This window comes from Artibeus jamaicensis, unplaced genomic scaffold, assembly GCF_021234435.1.
Source record: "Artibeus jamaicensis isolate MK-2021 breed Jamaican fruit bat unplaced genomic scaffold, CSHL_Jam_final scaffold_369, whole genome shotgun sequence".
Classification (NCBI taxonomy): domain Eukaryota; kingdom Metazoa; phylum Chordata; class Mammalia; order Chiroptera; family Phyllostomidae; genus Artibeus; species Artibeus jamaicensis.
In genome coordinates, this window is record NW_026522042.1 from 43,247,758 (window position 1) to 43,263,216 (window position 15,459).

Sequence of the window (15,459 nt, forward strand, 5' to 3'; positions counted from 1 at the left end):
AACCTTGGCATTTCGTGACAATGCTCTAACCTGCTGAGCTACCCAGCCAGGGCTAAATGGCCTACTTCTTGGACATAAATTGAAAACTGAGGACTGGTATACTTTTGAGGATGGCTGGCAATGTGAAAAATAAACACCAAGGTAAATGATAATGGCCTTGGAGGAAACATAATTTAGGCGACAGATGAACTAAACATTAATACTGACAAAGTTAATTTATCAGGACCCACAAAACGGAGGCCGTCCTCCTGGCCTGGCCCAAGTCACAAATCTAAACCTACGTTAGTCTGCACTTACAGGACGCACCTGTCGTGGAAACCTAACATACACTAACCACAGTCCTCCAACTCAGCTGTGGCTAGTCTACCTTCCCCTAGAAAATAGGACCGTGGTTCTGTCAGGACACCCCCGCCCTCCTGGCCAATCCTGCCCTGTTCTTCGCCACCCCTTCCCCGTAAAAGTTGCTCCTGCCCCAGATCCCTCGGGGACAGTGCCCTGCTGTGGGTGAGGCACTGCTCTCACCTGACCCACGGCTGCTTTCCCTTGAATCAAGTACATCCAACTCGTTATTAACTTGCTTTGGTTTTGTCATTTGACAGTATCATAGGAGACATAGAGAAAGATTGAGTTGGTTAAAAAAAATAGGATGTCATAAAAATAAAGAACAGTCAGAATAGTAAAGAGCCGTGGGGAGTTAAAAGTGTAACTGCTGAGATGAAGAATTGCCGTGGGAGAGCTTGAAGTTGATGGAGAGGCAGTCTCGCAGGAGGTAGAGCAAGAGCACGAAGAGGGAAGAGATGAGGGGAAGAAATACGAATCTAGGTGGTCAGTTAAATCCCTACCTGAGTAACGGGAATACTAGGCAGAGTGAAAAGATAATAGCAGACAGCAAGAAATTATCGAAGAAGATCATAGAAGATACTGTCCTAGGGTTGATGGGACAATGACATGATCAGATTGAAGAGGCCGAATGAGTGCCCAGTATGATGAATGTAGACAGACCCCAAACTACACATTTTGAAGTTTTATAAACCTGAGGATAAAAGGGAAAATCCCAAAAGAAACCAGAAAGATAGAAATTATCACCATCCAAGGAATAGGACTTACAGCAACTAGCACTGTAAACATTAAGCAATGTTAACTGTCTAGAGTGAAATACTTCCTGCCGTGGAAGTTGGCCAGTGGTGTCACTCCTTTTGGGCCCTGACTAAGCCTTTCTGACACACTGCGTAGAGCACTTACGGGAAGTCTCTCTGTGAACTGCAGTTTGTTTCGAGTTTGGTTCTTCAGATAGGTTTTCGTTGCTTCTCATTCAAGGACAATCCCCGAGCGTTTGCACTCACTCAGGCCACCCGTTCTCCTTCCACTGACTGGGACTCTGGATAAACCTCTCAGTAAGTAAATTGCCATCTCTGGCAAAGCTGCTTTCCTTCCGCACCTAAAGTTGTAGCTCTCTTATTTCTCCCTTTCAAAAATGTTTATCTATTTATTTTCAGAGAGAGGGGGAGGGGAGAGGAAGAGAGGTAGAGAAACGTTGATGTGAGACAGAAACAGCAGCTGGCCATCTCTTGCCCAAACCAGGGACCTGGCTGGCAACCCGGGTATGTGCCATGACCAGGAATTGAACCAGCGACCTTTTGGTTCTCAGCCTGGGGCTCAATCCAAGGAGCCACACCAGCCAGGGCTTATTTCTCTTATTTTTGTTTCTCTGGAGCCAAGAGGACAGGCACTCTAGTCACACAGACTTGGGTTTAAATCCTAGATTCACCACATAGTTGCCTCGGCTAGCACTCTAAGCTTTTGTAGTCAAAGGACATGAAATCTGGAGAGGGTCTTGGATATCTCTCCACCTCAGAAATGGCCTCCAGATCAGCAAACTGACCACCAAACCAGCCAAATTGCTCCCAGCTGGTCTGTTGTACCCCTGTACTTATTTGTCTCTAGGGAGGGTAGAGACCATGGTGCTGTCTCTTGGCCAGATCTGAGTGGAATGTCCTAACTAGTGACTAATGTAGTCCTGGGCTAGGGTCTGAGACAGACCAGAGGCAGCCTGGACCAGGTTTTCTGTTTTTGAGACTGGTCACGCAGCCTCGTTTTGGGTGCGTGACTATAAAGGCATAAAAGATCCCTCCTCGGAAGAGACTGGTTTCCTGGGACCTAGGTATCTTGCATATACCTGGGTTGTTCATTACCTAAAATGCAAGGCAGCCTGTGCTATGGAGTAAGGCCCCCAGGAACTGTACCTGGAATCGGAGACTCAGACTCTCCGATGTTTGCCTGTTTTTTAAAGTTTTTATTTTTGCATTTGATCCTTTGCCTGCATTCAAGTTTTATGTAAATATGTTACTTGGAGTCATGTGAGTTTTTTCAATTACCCAGCCCTGTGTAATTGCTGAAGACAGCGCTGTGAATGGGCTAATTGAAACAGTTTTTGGCTTTATAATTTAAATAATGGCTAAGGCTTCGATTGACAGAAAGAAAGATGAAAAGTGGGAGAAAGATTTAGAACCACTCATGGCAGGCTGGCCACTGAGGAATTCCTGGTTTGAATTCCTTCAAATACTAGAACTATCGATGGAAGGGAAAGCACAGCAATGGAATTTAAAGGTGGTCAATCCAGAGTCAGAGGAAATAGCTAAGTGGATTAAAACAGAAATTCAGATGGAGGGGAAGTCAGCCAAGAATACTGTACCTTGGCTGGTTTTGGCTGCTTTGGCAAAAATGAAAGTAGCTACAAAAAGCCTTAGGCTGCCAACACCATCAGACTTTGGCTGGTTCCTTCTGTGAAGGAATGGAACATGAGGCCAAAGGGGAGATGGGCAGCTATTCCGGTCATAATGAGATGCCCTTCTGATAGAGAACCACTAGAGTCACTACAGGAAATGGGCATCAAGAGAACTGAAACAAAGGAGGTGTTCAATCAAAAAGCAAGGTCACCCCGTAGCTGAAGAGTTGCGTTCGATCCCCCCTCAGGGCTCATGCCCAGGTTGCAAGTCCAGTCCCTGGTCTGAATGTGTATGGGAGGCAACCAGTCGATGTTTCTTGCTCACATCCATGTTTCTCTCTCTCTCTAAAGAGCAATGAAGAAAGTGTTCTCAGGTGAGGATTAAAAAAAAAAAAGCTAAGTAACCTTGTGGACTGAGAGCTGCTTGAAGAAATACTGCTGGAACAGATTTAAAGCATTAGTGACAAAGAAGCGCTTTTCCTTGTCTTTGGCACTTTGAAATGAAAGTCATGCTTGGTGTTAATCAAGATCTTCTGTTCACTGCCACTTTCGCAGAAATGCGGGTAGGTGGGCAAATTGCAAATCAGCTGAGTTGGGTAAAGGTGGGGGCACATAAAACACATCTTGTAAAGTGGAACCATCTAGTTGCACCTGGGGGCATTAAATGGAACACTCCCTTTGAGGCTTCTGAAGTGTTGAGGATACAAGCAAGCATCTTTGGACTTGTTATATAACTATACCAGGGTATCCCTTGTTTTGTGCCTTTGATGTAATTGGTGATGGATGCTATGCTAAGAGGGCCTCCAACTGCTTGGACTGCATGTGTGACCTTACCTATCAGGGGAGGGGGGCAGGCAGGATGAAGTGAGAGAGGCTGACCTATTAGCATATTTGCTCCAACTTGGGCTGAATGTTGAATAGAAGATCAGTATGATTCAGAAGAAATGAAACAGTTGAAATAAAAGGGTTGAAGAAAATCTCAGGACTACTCAATCCAATGGAAATGTCCATTAACCTGCTTTTCTTTCCCTTCTGAGAAGACAGCCACTCAGGCTCTGGCTGGCGTGGCTCAGTGGATTGAGCATGGTGCCTGTGAGCCGAGGGGTCACCAGCTTGAGTCCCGGTCAGGGTGTGGGGCTGGGTTGTGGGCTGGTCACCAGTAGGGGGCACCAGAGAGGCAACCACACACTGATGTTTCCCTCCCTCTTTTTTTCTTCCCTTCTCTCTAAAAAACAAACAAACAAATAAAAGACAAAGTTTAAAAAAAAAAAAGAAGATGGCCACTCAGGAGGAGGCCACTGGAGCGAACAGTTCCCAGCGTGATAATGCTTTGCTGCTGGACTTGTCTGCTCTTCTAGGCATCGATGCTTTTCAATATGCAGAGGAAATGGAAAAAGAGGAGCAGAAAGAACGAGAGAAAATGCAGAAAGGCTTTAACTCAGAAATGCGCAGTGAAGCAAAAAGATTAAAGACTTTTGTGACCTATGGCCCCTACAAGTCATGGACGCCACAGGAGACGGCCGCGGCTGGGTTCTATTTCACTGGCGTCAAGCCCAGGCTGCAGTGCTTCTGCTGCAGCCTCGTCTTGTTCCAAAGCAGCCTTCAGAGACTCCCCATAGAAGAACACAAGAAATTTCAGCCAGATTGTGAGTTCCTTTTGGGCAAAGATGTTGGTAACATTGCCAAGTACGACATAAGAGTTAAGAATCCGGAGAACAAGCTGAGAGGAGACAAAGCAAAGTACCAGGAAGAGAGGGCCAGGCTGGAGTCCTTCGAAGACTGGCCATTTTATGCCCAGGCAACATCCCCAGGGGAGCTCTCAGCAGCTGGCTTTGTCTTTACAGGTAATTTAAAATCTTTGCTGAAGTATTTCTCTGGAGTTTTAAGTTTAGGTTTCATTTTTTAGTTGCACTATGTTGTGAATTTTCCCTCACTTGTTAAATGTATTTGATTAGGTCTATTTTATTAACATTCAACTTCACTAATTTTACTTTAGTTTTATGTTTCATGCAGCATATTAATTTGTCAAATATATAAAAAATTAAACAGCCCTGGCTAGTGTGGCTCAGTGTATTGAGCGCCAGCCCATGAACCAAAGGGTCGCAGGTTCGATTCCCAGTCAGGGCACATGGCTGGGTTGCAGACCAGGTCCACTGTAGGGGTCATGCAAGAGGCAACCACACATTGATGTTTCTCTCCTTCTCTTTCTCCCTCCTTTCCCCTCTGTCTAAAAATAAATAAATAAAGTCTTCTAAAAAATTAAACAGTTACTTTTCCTTAAATTTGGACCTTAGACAATACTGACAAACATTCTTAAGGTCCTTAAAATAAACCAGGAGGTGAGTCATTCCTCAGTCCCCTTATCCATTTTCCTTTTGCTGCTCTTATAAGACCTTCTGATTTTTTTAAAGTGCTGCGATATTGGAGGGGCTTTTTGTTTGTTAGATGGTTGGTTTTAATGTTAGGACTAACTCTATATGAAAGGCAAACTGCATTTAAGAAAACTGTACTTTGTCTACCTTGTCCTACGCTTGCCATACATGTTAGGACGGATGTGAGTGAAAACTGTAGTAACGGTAACAGCTGCCGTTGGCTGAGTACCTACTTGACGCTAGACTTGGGCTAAGCACTAATTCTCATCCAACAAACTCTCCCCTTCCTGCCATTTCACAGTTGAGTTCATTGAGGCTTGAAGAGTTTAAAAGTGTGCCTAAGTGTCCACAGCAATTTTGTTGCAAAGCTACAGCTTAGGTTTTCTAACTGTGCCTTACTTAATGAGTCCTAGGGTTTCTCTGCTTCCCCACTACTTCGGCTCTGAGAACTCCAATAGCAAAACACCAGCTCTGGGAACACCTTGCGGGCATATTGAGTTAAACAGTTCAGAGTTCTGTACCTGAAGGATGGCTGTGGCTGAGGGGCGAGGTTGTAGGGCAGCGGTGCTGTGGAAGGAGAGACTCAGCCAGATGACAGTGTGATGGACAGACATGGTGGAGCACGCCTTACTCCCGCACAGAGCAGTCAGTTCGCAGAAACTCACCTTCTGGTTTGTCCCTTGGTGCCACTGCTGGGCAATCTAAATGTTTTCCTTCACGTGCAGGGAAACGGGACACTGTGCAGTGTTTTTCCTGTGGCGGATGTTTAGGAAATTGGGAGGATGGAGACGATCCTTGGAAGGAACATGCCAAGTGGTTCCCTGAGTAAGTAGAGAAATCTGTCTCTTTTCTTAAAAATATGAAACAAAACTGAAGACAAGAGTCACCTTCCTGGAGAAGCATCTTCAAGTTTGACTCTTTTCCTATCTGAAACTGGAACGTTCCAGGATTTATTCAAGCAAGAAAGGTCTGATTACATCATGAGCATTTTGAATCATATAATTTTAAAATAATTTCTTAAATATTGTTTTATTATCCTAAATACTAAAACACGTTTTTCTAGGTAGAAGTTTTAGGATCAGCCCTAATTGATAAATGAAAATAATTCACACAGGGATGATATAAATGACATAAGAAGGAAGTTGGAAAGTAAAATAATATTTAAGATTTCATTACAAATGTTTTCATGTACTGCTGATTACATACCAAAACCCCCCCACCATTTTATTTTATTTTAAAAACTCAGAGTTTTAATTGTTGCAGTGGTCTTTAGTTCCTGCTTAAAAAATAAAGTGCATTTTAATTGCTTTTAATGCTATATTTACTAGTATTTTCTTTTTAAAGATTTTACATATTTATATTTAGAGAGGGGGAAGAGAGGGAAAGAAACACTGATGTGAGCAAGAAACCTTGATTGGTTGCCTCTCACACACCCCTAACTAGGAACCTGGCCTGCAGCCCATGTGTCCTGACTGGAAATTGAACTGGCAACCTTGTAGTTCACAGGCTGGCACTCAATCCACTGAGTCACACCAGCCAGGGCTATGTTTACTAGTATTTTCTACATGACTTTGTATCTATCAAATACATATTCATTTCCTTTACAATTTTTAACTTGCATTATGGAAAATTTCAAAAGTAGAGAGAATAGTATAATAAACCCTTATCAGTGCATGGCCAAATTATATTCCATCCGTCTGTCACTCACCTCTCCCCAGAAATTATATTAAAGTCAATCCAAGGCATCTTATAATGTGATTTGTTGATATTACATTTTAGAGTTATGTACTAAAACATCTTTAAGAAACAAAACCACAATATTATCTTTCCTAAAAAAGGATTAACATTAATTCCTCAATACATATTATCAAATATCTGAGTCAGTGTTCAATGTCCACATCCCCCTACTTCCCTCTCTTTCTTTACTGTTGGTTAATTTGAATCAGGATCCAAAGTCTACATATTACATTTAGTTGATCTGTCTCTTAAGATTTTTAATTTATAGGTTCCCTCTTTCCCTTTTTCTTGTCATTTACTCATTAAATAAACCATGTCATCTTCCCTGTAAAATTCCCTATACTCTAGGTTTGGCTGAACCTGTTTTTGTGGCGTTATTAATGTGGTTTTTCTACTTCCTAAATTTCCTAGGACTTAGATCTAGGAATGTGATCAGGCTCATATTCTATTTCTTTAACAAATATCTGTCACATACCTACAACATGTGAAGAAGTTATTGATTGGATCATAAGTCAACCACAAAATAACTAGATAGATACTTATATCTATAAGTCATCTTGCATATGGACAGCCATGCTCACAAAAATGGAAGGATGTCTCTGATAAGTGAAAAGGGCAATATGCAAAATAATGTGTAGTGTAAGACCTTAAAAATATGTAAAGCCACTCAACCTATGTACAGACTTGTTTGAAAATAAATAGAAAAAGTTATGAAAAGATATGAACCAAACAATAGATCTGTCTGGGTCTGAATTCGTCAGGAGAAGAAGTGGAGAGACATTTTCATATTTTACTTTGTTCACTTCTATTTTGTTCAACTTTTTAGAAATGAGTGTGTATTACTTTTGAAGTTGAAAAGAAAGCGAGAGGGTAGGAGGGAGGGAGAAGGAGGACAAAGGTGGAGAAAGGAAAGAGGTAGAGAGAGAGAGATGGGGGAGGGGGAAGGGAGAGGAAAGCTCTTCCAGACAAGCAGATGAGACAATTATATGCTTGAAGGGATGCTTGAAGCCAGATTGCTAAATATTTTGAAGGTCACTCTGGCTCCTTGACCAATCAGAATAGACCCAAACAATCAGACTCACGTACCATAATGGTTGACATGTACCATACTGGTAGGTACCAGGAGAGTGTCAGCCCTGGCTCAGTATCATGGCTCTTGGGCACCCATTTCAGCTCTGGTCTCAGATTAGGGCCACCATGCTAGTGCTATTGGGTTATACACTAGACAACTCCTAATGACACTGTTCACACAGACCATCATGTGACTAGACCAGCCAGAGTGGCACATCCTGTGGGGAGTGGCCCTGGTATACCTTCTCTGACACTGGGTTGAGGGAAAGATAAGAAGCATAGGAGGGAAGATATCAGTCCTGTGACCTGCCTCACAGAGGGAAGGAGCTAAGGCCTGCTTATACAAAGAAGGGCTGGGCAGAGTGCAGAGGCTGAGGAGGCACACAGAGCTGCTTCCCAGCCAGCAGACCATGCACAAGTTACTCTGAGTCTTGTATGTAAAAATGCAGGTGGTCATACATGGCTTGTAGGGATGTTGTAAGGATTATAAAGTTGTATGGAACACATTTCTTGTGCAGACTATCATGTATTATGTGAAGATGACTGATGATTTCACTGTGTACTCTAAAAAAATTCTATATTTATTAATTTCCATTGTTTTTTAAGGAATAGTGATGTGTTTTGTTCACTAGATGAAATATATTATTATTTTACACAGCTCCCCTTATTGCCAGTAACTTTCACATAAGCAAAGGAGCTAGATTTATTGATCATAGTGTAATTTAACAAACAAACAAAAACTCTAGCCTATATATTACTATAAATCAGTCTGTATTTTTTTCAAGAGAAAAGATAAATATTTAATTTTAAATTCTTCAGGCTGTCATTAATAGAAATAAAGAATACTTATGTGAGAATAATGGTGATTATCTTAAGTAAGTTTTGGAATAAGTCTTTTGATAATTTTATTTAAAGTTTAATAAAATCCACCAAGTTTAAATATGCAATTCACTAAGTTTTAACAGTGTTCCTTGTGCAACCATCACTGCAATGATAGAGCTATAGGACATCTCTATTCACGATATCAGGGTAAATTTTAATTATGTTTATCAATTATAGGTGTGAATTTCTTCAAAGTAAGAAATCCTCAGAGGAAATTGCCCAGTACATTCAAAGCTACGAGGGATTTGTCGGCGTCACGGTAATGTACAACAGCACTTTTTCTTTCAAGTTGGCTTCTGATTACCTAACAGTACCTGAGTTACATGGGGGTATGCATTTTTGTTTCTTTTTTGGTCACGGACTCTACTTTTTTCTTATTTCCTTCTTTCCGACCCCTGTTTCTCATCTGGCAGAATGAAGAAAATGACCTTTTCTTGCTAAACAAGACCTCTTAAAATTCCTTTTTCTGGGGCTGGTTTTTGTGTGGTTTGTCTGCCTTCCTGACGGTTTTTCCCTCTTTGACTGAGGCCGCCTTCCCCAGCTTCCCTTGGCTGCCCCCGTCTGAATGACTGTGTAAGATCAAGGACCACGGCACCATTCCCCACAGAAGGCCTCAGAGTTACTGTCTCCTATCGGTTACTTTAGAACTATTAGTAAAGATTCTCTAGTGGCAGGTGATAGAAAACCCAACTCAAATTGGCTTAAGCACAAAAGGGAATTGATTGGCCAATATGACTCAGAAGATGAGAACTCTGCCTCAAGAACTTGACCTGAAAGTGAGGGAGAAGTGATTCCTCAGAAAAAAATTCTGGTCAGTTAACAGAGAGAGACCGGCTGCCCAACACCTAACGTGCTTCTGGATCCAGTTGCCTCCCTATAGCTTCTACTTCCTCATTAGTCAATGTACATCTGTGATATCTACACGTAAATCAGCTTTGGAGCCAGATCTCTGAAAACGGTGACCCCAGAAGGCTTCCAGTTGGGTGGAAATAAACATTCACACATTCTTTCCATTTCATTTTGTTTTGTTTTGTTTTGTTTTTGCACTGCATAAAAAATACATTAATAGAAACCAAAATTTAAAGAATGATCTCCATCAACCCTGTCACTCGATCCAATGAAACTCTTCATCTGGGGGTAGGGGAGTTCTTGCAACTTTCATCGGTAGGTAGGTATATACTCTAAGTCAAAATTTTAAATTTCCTTCAGGGAGAACATTTTGTGAATTCCTGGGTCAAGAGAGATTTACCTATGGCATCAGGTAAACACTCAGACTTTCCAAAGGCTTTGCTTGTTTATTTCTTCTTTTGTTTTTCATTTGTTCTCATCCTTTTCTTTTTTTAATGCTTCCATTTCCTCCCTCATTTGATGGTGCCATAATCATTAAAAAGGTTTTTTCCACAAGATTTCTGGCCTTCTGGAGTGACTTAGTTTATTAGCATAAATGAGCATAGGGAGTATGGCAGGGTTGGGTCCCTCGCTGACATGTGCCCTAAAACAGTGACAATTTCTGGCTAACGTGGTTTTGAAAGCATTCTTAAACGAATTAGTGTCTGTCCCCATTTCCTGGTACAGGGCTCCTAAAACTCTCAATCTCCCAAGTGCTAAGAGCACTAGGAGCATCTCTTATTCTAAAAATTGGTCTTTGACCCCATCCCTGACAAATGCCTAAGTGCTAAGAGCACTAGGAGCATCTTTTGTTCTAATGAAGTGGTGCTGGGTGGGCTCCTGGGTGACTCCCGATGGGGGCCGGTCACTAGAAAAACCAAGCCATGATTAGAAGCTTAGAATTTTCCATTGCTTCCCAAATTTCCCAGAGAGGGAACAGGGGCTGGAAATGGAGTTAATGATGATGTGCCTACATGATGAAGCCTCCATAAAAATCCCAGTGGCACAGGGTTTAGGGAGCTTCCAGGTGGACGAACACATCCACGAACTGGGAGGGTGACACACGCCAACTCCATGGGGATGGGAGCTCCCATGGCCTCACCCTGTCTCTTCCCCTAGCTGCTTATCTGTATGTTGTATATCCTTTAGTAAACTAGTAAACATAAGTGAGTGTTTCTGTGAGTCCTGTGAGCCACCCTAGTTAATGAAGTATACTGGGTGCAGTCTCATGGGATCTGACGCTGTCTCCAGGTAGAGTGTCAGAATTGAGTTATATAGTAGGACAGGCAGCTGGTGTCAGAGAATTGCTTGGTGGGGAAGACCATCACACATCTGGTGCCAAAGGTGCTGTGTAGTATGAGAGTGTAAAGGAGACACACAGGAGGAAAAGACTGAGATTTTTCTACTACAGTAAGTATATGCAGATTAAAAATGAAGTGCCGGCAGGAATCCTGGGGTTAAGTGAGCAAGCTGTATGAAGCAAGCATTCATATTTAGAAAATTTGCAGACCCAAGTTAACATAAGTTTAATTTTCAAGTCCTTATAGGGCACAGGTGACAGCAACCAAACCCTGGAACCCACCCAAGGCAGGAAGTCTAATGGAGACCACTCCATAGAGTGGACACCCCAAAGGGCAAGAAGCCAATCTGCCTGTTCTTAAGGGAGCTGCAAGGAAAATTTGCCTTTCTCCAATCTTGACACTAAGTTGTGGAGGAGGGGAATCTCCTTTAGCTTTTTTTGTTTTCTTCTGTTGCTAGATGAGGAAGAGATACTTTTTAAAGGCTTTATTATAGAAACTTTTGAAAGTATACAAAAATAAGATAAGTATATACTCCACCACTCTGCTTCAACAATGTAACACATGCTCAATCTTGCTTCATCTAAACCCCTTTCTTCTTTTTAAACTTTCCTCTGATTATATTGAAACAAATTCCAAACCTCATATCATTCTATCTGTAAATACGCAGTGATTACTTGAACACTGATAGTTGCAGCATCAGAACTTGCTGGTTTCACCATATGCCTTTTATTCAAGCTTATTGCAATGATAGCATCTTTGCTAATGAAGAACTACGACTGGACTCTTTTAAGAACTGGCCTCCTGAATCCCCTGTAGGAGTTGCAGCTCTGGCCAAAGCAGGTCTTTTCTACACAGGTGAGTCAGTAGTTTACCTAAAGCTCTTACATTGCTCATCATTCAAACGCCACAAACAATTCACGATCCTGAACTTGTATTTATCTAGTCTGAACAATGGCCACTCTCCTAGTTTTCTACAACTCCCTTGGGTAGAAAGGCTCCAAATTGAAGCCTGAAGGTCTAGACAAACAATGAGTACCAGTGCAGGGATCCTCCATTCTTCAAAAGTTAGCTTTATGCTACTTTGTTTTCATGAAAGACATACACATTTGTTCAGGCAGACCTTGGAGATATATGGGTTTGGTTCCAGACCACTGAATTAAAGTGACTATCAAATTAGCAAGTCATAATCTATTTGCTGATGGAGGCAAATAGATTTGTAAAAAAATGTAATATCTGCCTTTAATTTGTAAAAAAAATGTAATATCTGTGAAGTGCATTAAAGGAAACCACAATAAAACTGTCATACGACCCTCTGCTTCTATCTCTTTGACCAGAACTTAGTAGTCAGATGGCCATATCTAGCTATAAGAGAAGTGGTACATTTAACCTTTTTCCTGGGTGGCAATGTATCCAGCTAAAAATTAGGGTTTCTGTTACTATGGAAGAATTAGCAATACTGGGAGTGTGAAGAAGGAGTCCTTGACACACTTTCCTTGGAAGAGAAAAATCAGAAAATACATTTTTAAATGTACCCTAATCTTTCTTCCACCAGTTCATAGCATTCTCTTTAGTTTCTGGTCATCAGGAAGTTCCACTCTGTAATCCACGAAGTGTGGGCTGGTTCCCTTCTGCTAACTCTCTGCCTGAGGCACAATAAGGACCAGAGAAAGGGTGCTGTGCTCTTCCTTGGTACCTTGCTGGCCTTCTTCAGACCAAACACATAAACTGAGTTACAGTGAAGGCCCATGCACATCTCATACTGAGAGGGCAAATAGGCACCCAAAAAATCACAGAGCAGCACAGAGTAGGGGGATGTAGTGATCACTTTATCTGACAAATGTTCTATTGGCACAAAAAATCTTAATGATTCACAATTGTAAGCATTTGAAAAGGCACAGCACCTGCTCTGTCTGTTCTGTCCTCCTGTGTCCAGTGTTCTCACCCTCTTCCTTTTTGAACCTCCACCTCTCCCCACAAATCCTAACCATTTGACCCTCTTAGGGTCTTGCATGCTCTAGGACCTCATATTTTCATCCAGACACAAAGGGAGGGTCTCCTCTGCCTCCCCTTTGTGGTGCCTACGGGGCTTCGAGTGGAAGGAAGACAATGGATGTTCCATTTCTAGTTCAATCCTCTGGTAGATTCAAATGCTAATTTCCTACCAAGGAAATATAGTCTCCCAAGGAGACTTGATCCTACTTCCAGTGGAATAAACCTGGCAATAATGTAGTAAGAGGCATTTGATTCTTCATGAACTTACACAAGGGCTGTAACAGTTGTTCATACTTTCCCCCCTGAGCCCTAAATATATTCTTTCTGATTCAGTTACTAAACAAACACTTAGAGTGCCTAATAAGAGCTAGGCACTCTTCTAGGTCCATGAGATTTATTGGTGAACAAAAGAGACAAAAAGGTTTTCTTTCATGGACCTTTAATTCCACACTCTGATGTGCAAATCTCTCGCTCCACGGGAGGAAGGTGGGACACGTAGAGGGCATTCATCATGCACCATGTACGCGGTACATAGGAGCATCCATGCTGACTTGCTCATTACCCCATTTGTCCTATGGAGAGGGTTGCCTCACTGGTAGCCCAAGTTGTGACTTCATCACAAAATCTGATTGGAAATGCAAGCAGGGTTTTGCTAATAAAGGCTTGGTGGTTATTACCTGTGTCACTTAACAACTACACGTGCCAGTAGCACTGACCGAATTTCCTCATATCTAGGTATAGAGGACACCGTCCAGTGTTTTTCCTGTGGAGGATGTTTGAAAGACTGGGTGGAAGGTGACGACCCATTAGAAGATCACACCAAATATTTTCCTAAGTGAGTGGAGTGAACGCTTAGTGTCTGTGAATTTGGACGTACTTTAAAACAATTTGTCCCTTGTTTTCTTCTTCATTTTCTTATTAAGTCTTTGCTCATTCTTCTAATTCATACCCTGAAGGATGACTCTTTATCTCTTGTATCTCTTTGCTCTCATGACACCCTTTCCACTTAGTGTTTTCCTCATTATGGTCAGAGTGTAGTTTTGGTTAGATCAATATTTTTACATTCTGTGTTTACTTATTGTGACTGCATAAATGCTATGCGGAGCTGAACCTATAATAAATCATGATTTATTTTCTCTTTCTGTACAAGTTTTATTTTTTTATAGAAAGTAATAATTGTCTTGTTAGTATGTTTGCTAAATTTTTTTGTTTCTTTAAAATACATTAATATGTTAATTATTTTAAAGAGTACAGTCAAGTGGCATTTAGTATATTCCCAATGTTGCCAACCACCTCTTCTATGTAATTCCATTTTCATTACCCGAAAGAAAACTGCATATTAAGCAGTCACCCCCTGTCTCCCCACCCCATTGCACTAGGCCTAGCTCCTTGGAGCTATATAAATCTGTTAACTTTTTAAAAAAGATTTATTTGTTTTTTTGTTTGTTTGATTTTGGAGAAAGGGGAAGGGAGGGAGAAAGAGAGAGAGAGAAACATTGATGTGTGGTTGCTTCTTGAGCACCCCCTACTGGGGACCTGGCCTGGAACCCAGTTGCCCAGGTTGTTTGCCCTGGCTCAGAATCGAGTCAGTGATCCTTTACTTCGCAGGCCGCTGCTCAATCCACTGAACCACACCAGCCAGGGTTCTTTTTTAAAAAATAAATTTTTTTGATTATGCCACTACAATTGTCCCAATTTTCCCCCTTTTGCCCCTCTTTGCCTGGTACCCCCCTTCCCTCCAGCAATCTCCCCCTTAGTTCATGTCCATGGATCATGCATATAAGTTCTTTGGTCATAAGTTCTATTTCCTATATTATTCTTGAAATTCCCCTGCCTATATTGTACCTACCAATTATGCTTCTTATTCCTTGTACCTTTTCACACCTTCTCCTCCTTTCCTCCTCCCAGCTGATAACCCTCCAAATAATCTCCGTATCTATAATTCTGTTCTGGTTCTGGTTGTTTGCTTTGTTTGTTTATTTTAGATTCAGTTGTTGATCGTTGTGAATTTGTTGCCCTTTTAATGCTCATAGTTTTGAACTGCTTTTTCTTAAATAAATCTCTTTAATATTTCATGTAATAATGGCTCGGTGATGGTGAACTCCTTTACCTTGTCTGGGGAGCACTTTATCTGCCCTTCCATTCTAAATGAAAACTTTGCTTGATAAAGTAATCTTGGTTGTAGGTCCTTGATTTTCATCACTTTGAATACTTCATTGCCAGTCCCTCTTGCCCTCCAAGTTTCTTTTGAGAAATCAGTTGATAGTCTTATGGGAACTCCTTTGTGGGTAACTTTCTATTTTATTCTTGCTGCTTTTATGATTTTCTCTTTATATTTAGCCTTTGGCAATTTAATTATGATGTGTCTTGGTGTGGTCCTCTTTGGGTCCAACTTGTTTGGGACTCTCTGTGCTTCCTGGACTTTTATGTCTATTTCCTTTGGCAAATTAGAAAAGCTTTCTTCCATTTCTCAGTTTCTTGCTTTTCTCTT

The 15,459-nt window shown here is 41.5% G+C and overlaps 2 protein-coding genes across 5 annotated transcripts in view; both read left to right on the top strand.

Annotated features, from left to right (window-relative positions):
* LOC119052079 (general transcription factor IIH subunit 2) overlaps positions 1 to 4,013 on the top strand; it is a 39,665-nt gene extending 35,652 nt beyond the window's left edge. Inside the window, exons 17-19 of one of the 4 annotated variants that reach the window (XM_053657389.1) lie at positions 1,318 to 1,394; positions 3,077 to 3,099; positions 3,977 to 4,013. In XM_053657389.1, coding sequence (XP_053513364.1) covers positions 1,318 to 1,370 — 53 coding nt within the window. In that variant the 3' untranslated portion in view covers positions 1,371 to 1,394; positions 3,077 to 3,099; positions 3,977 to 4,013. Of the gene's footprint in view, positions 1 to 1,317; positions 1,395 to 3,076 lie in introns of all 4 variants that reach the window. The other 3 variants (XM_053657387.1, XM_053657388.1, XM_053657390.1) reach the window with 3 other exon arrangements.
* NAIP (NLR family apoptosis inhibitory protein) overlaps positions 4,002 to 15,459 on the top strand; it is a 37,546-nt gene continuing 26,088 nt past the window's right edge. The window contains exons 1-6 of the mRNA XM_037149074.2: positions 4,002 to 4,569; positions 5,823 to 5,922; positions 8,965 to 9,046; positions 9,997 to 10,048; positions 11,712 to 11,831; positions 13,704 to 13,803. Of these exons, the coding sequence (XP_037004969.2) occupies positions 4,002 to 4,569; positions 5,823 to 5,922; positions 8,965 to 9,046; positions 9,997 to 10,048; positions 11,712 to 11,831; positions 13,704 to 13,803 (1,022 nt within the window). The remainder of the gene's footprint in view (positions 4,570 to 5,822; positions 5,923 to 8,964; positions 9,047 to 9,996; positions 10,049 to 11,711; positions 11,832 to 13,703; positions 13,804 to 15,459) is intronic.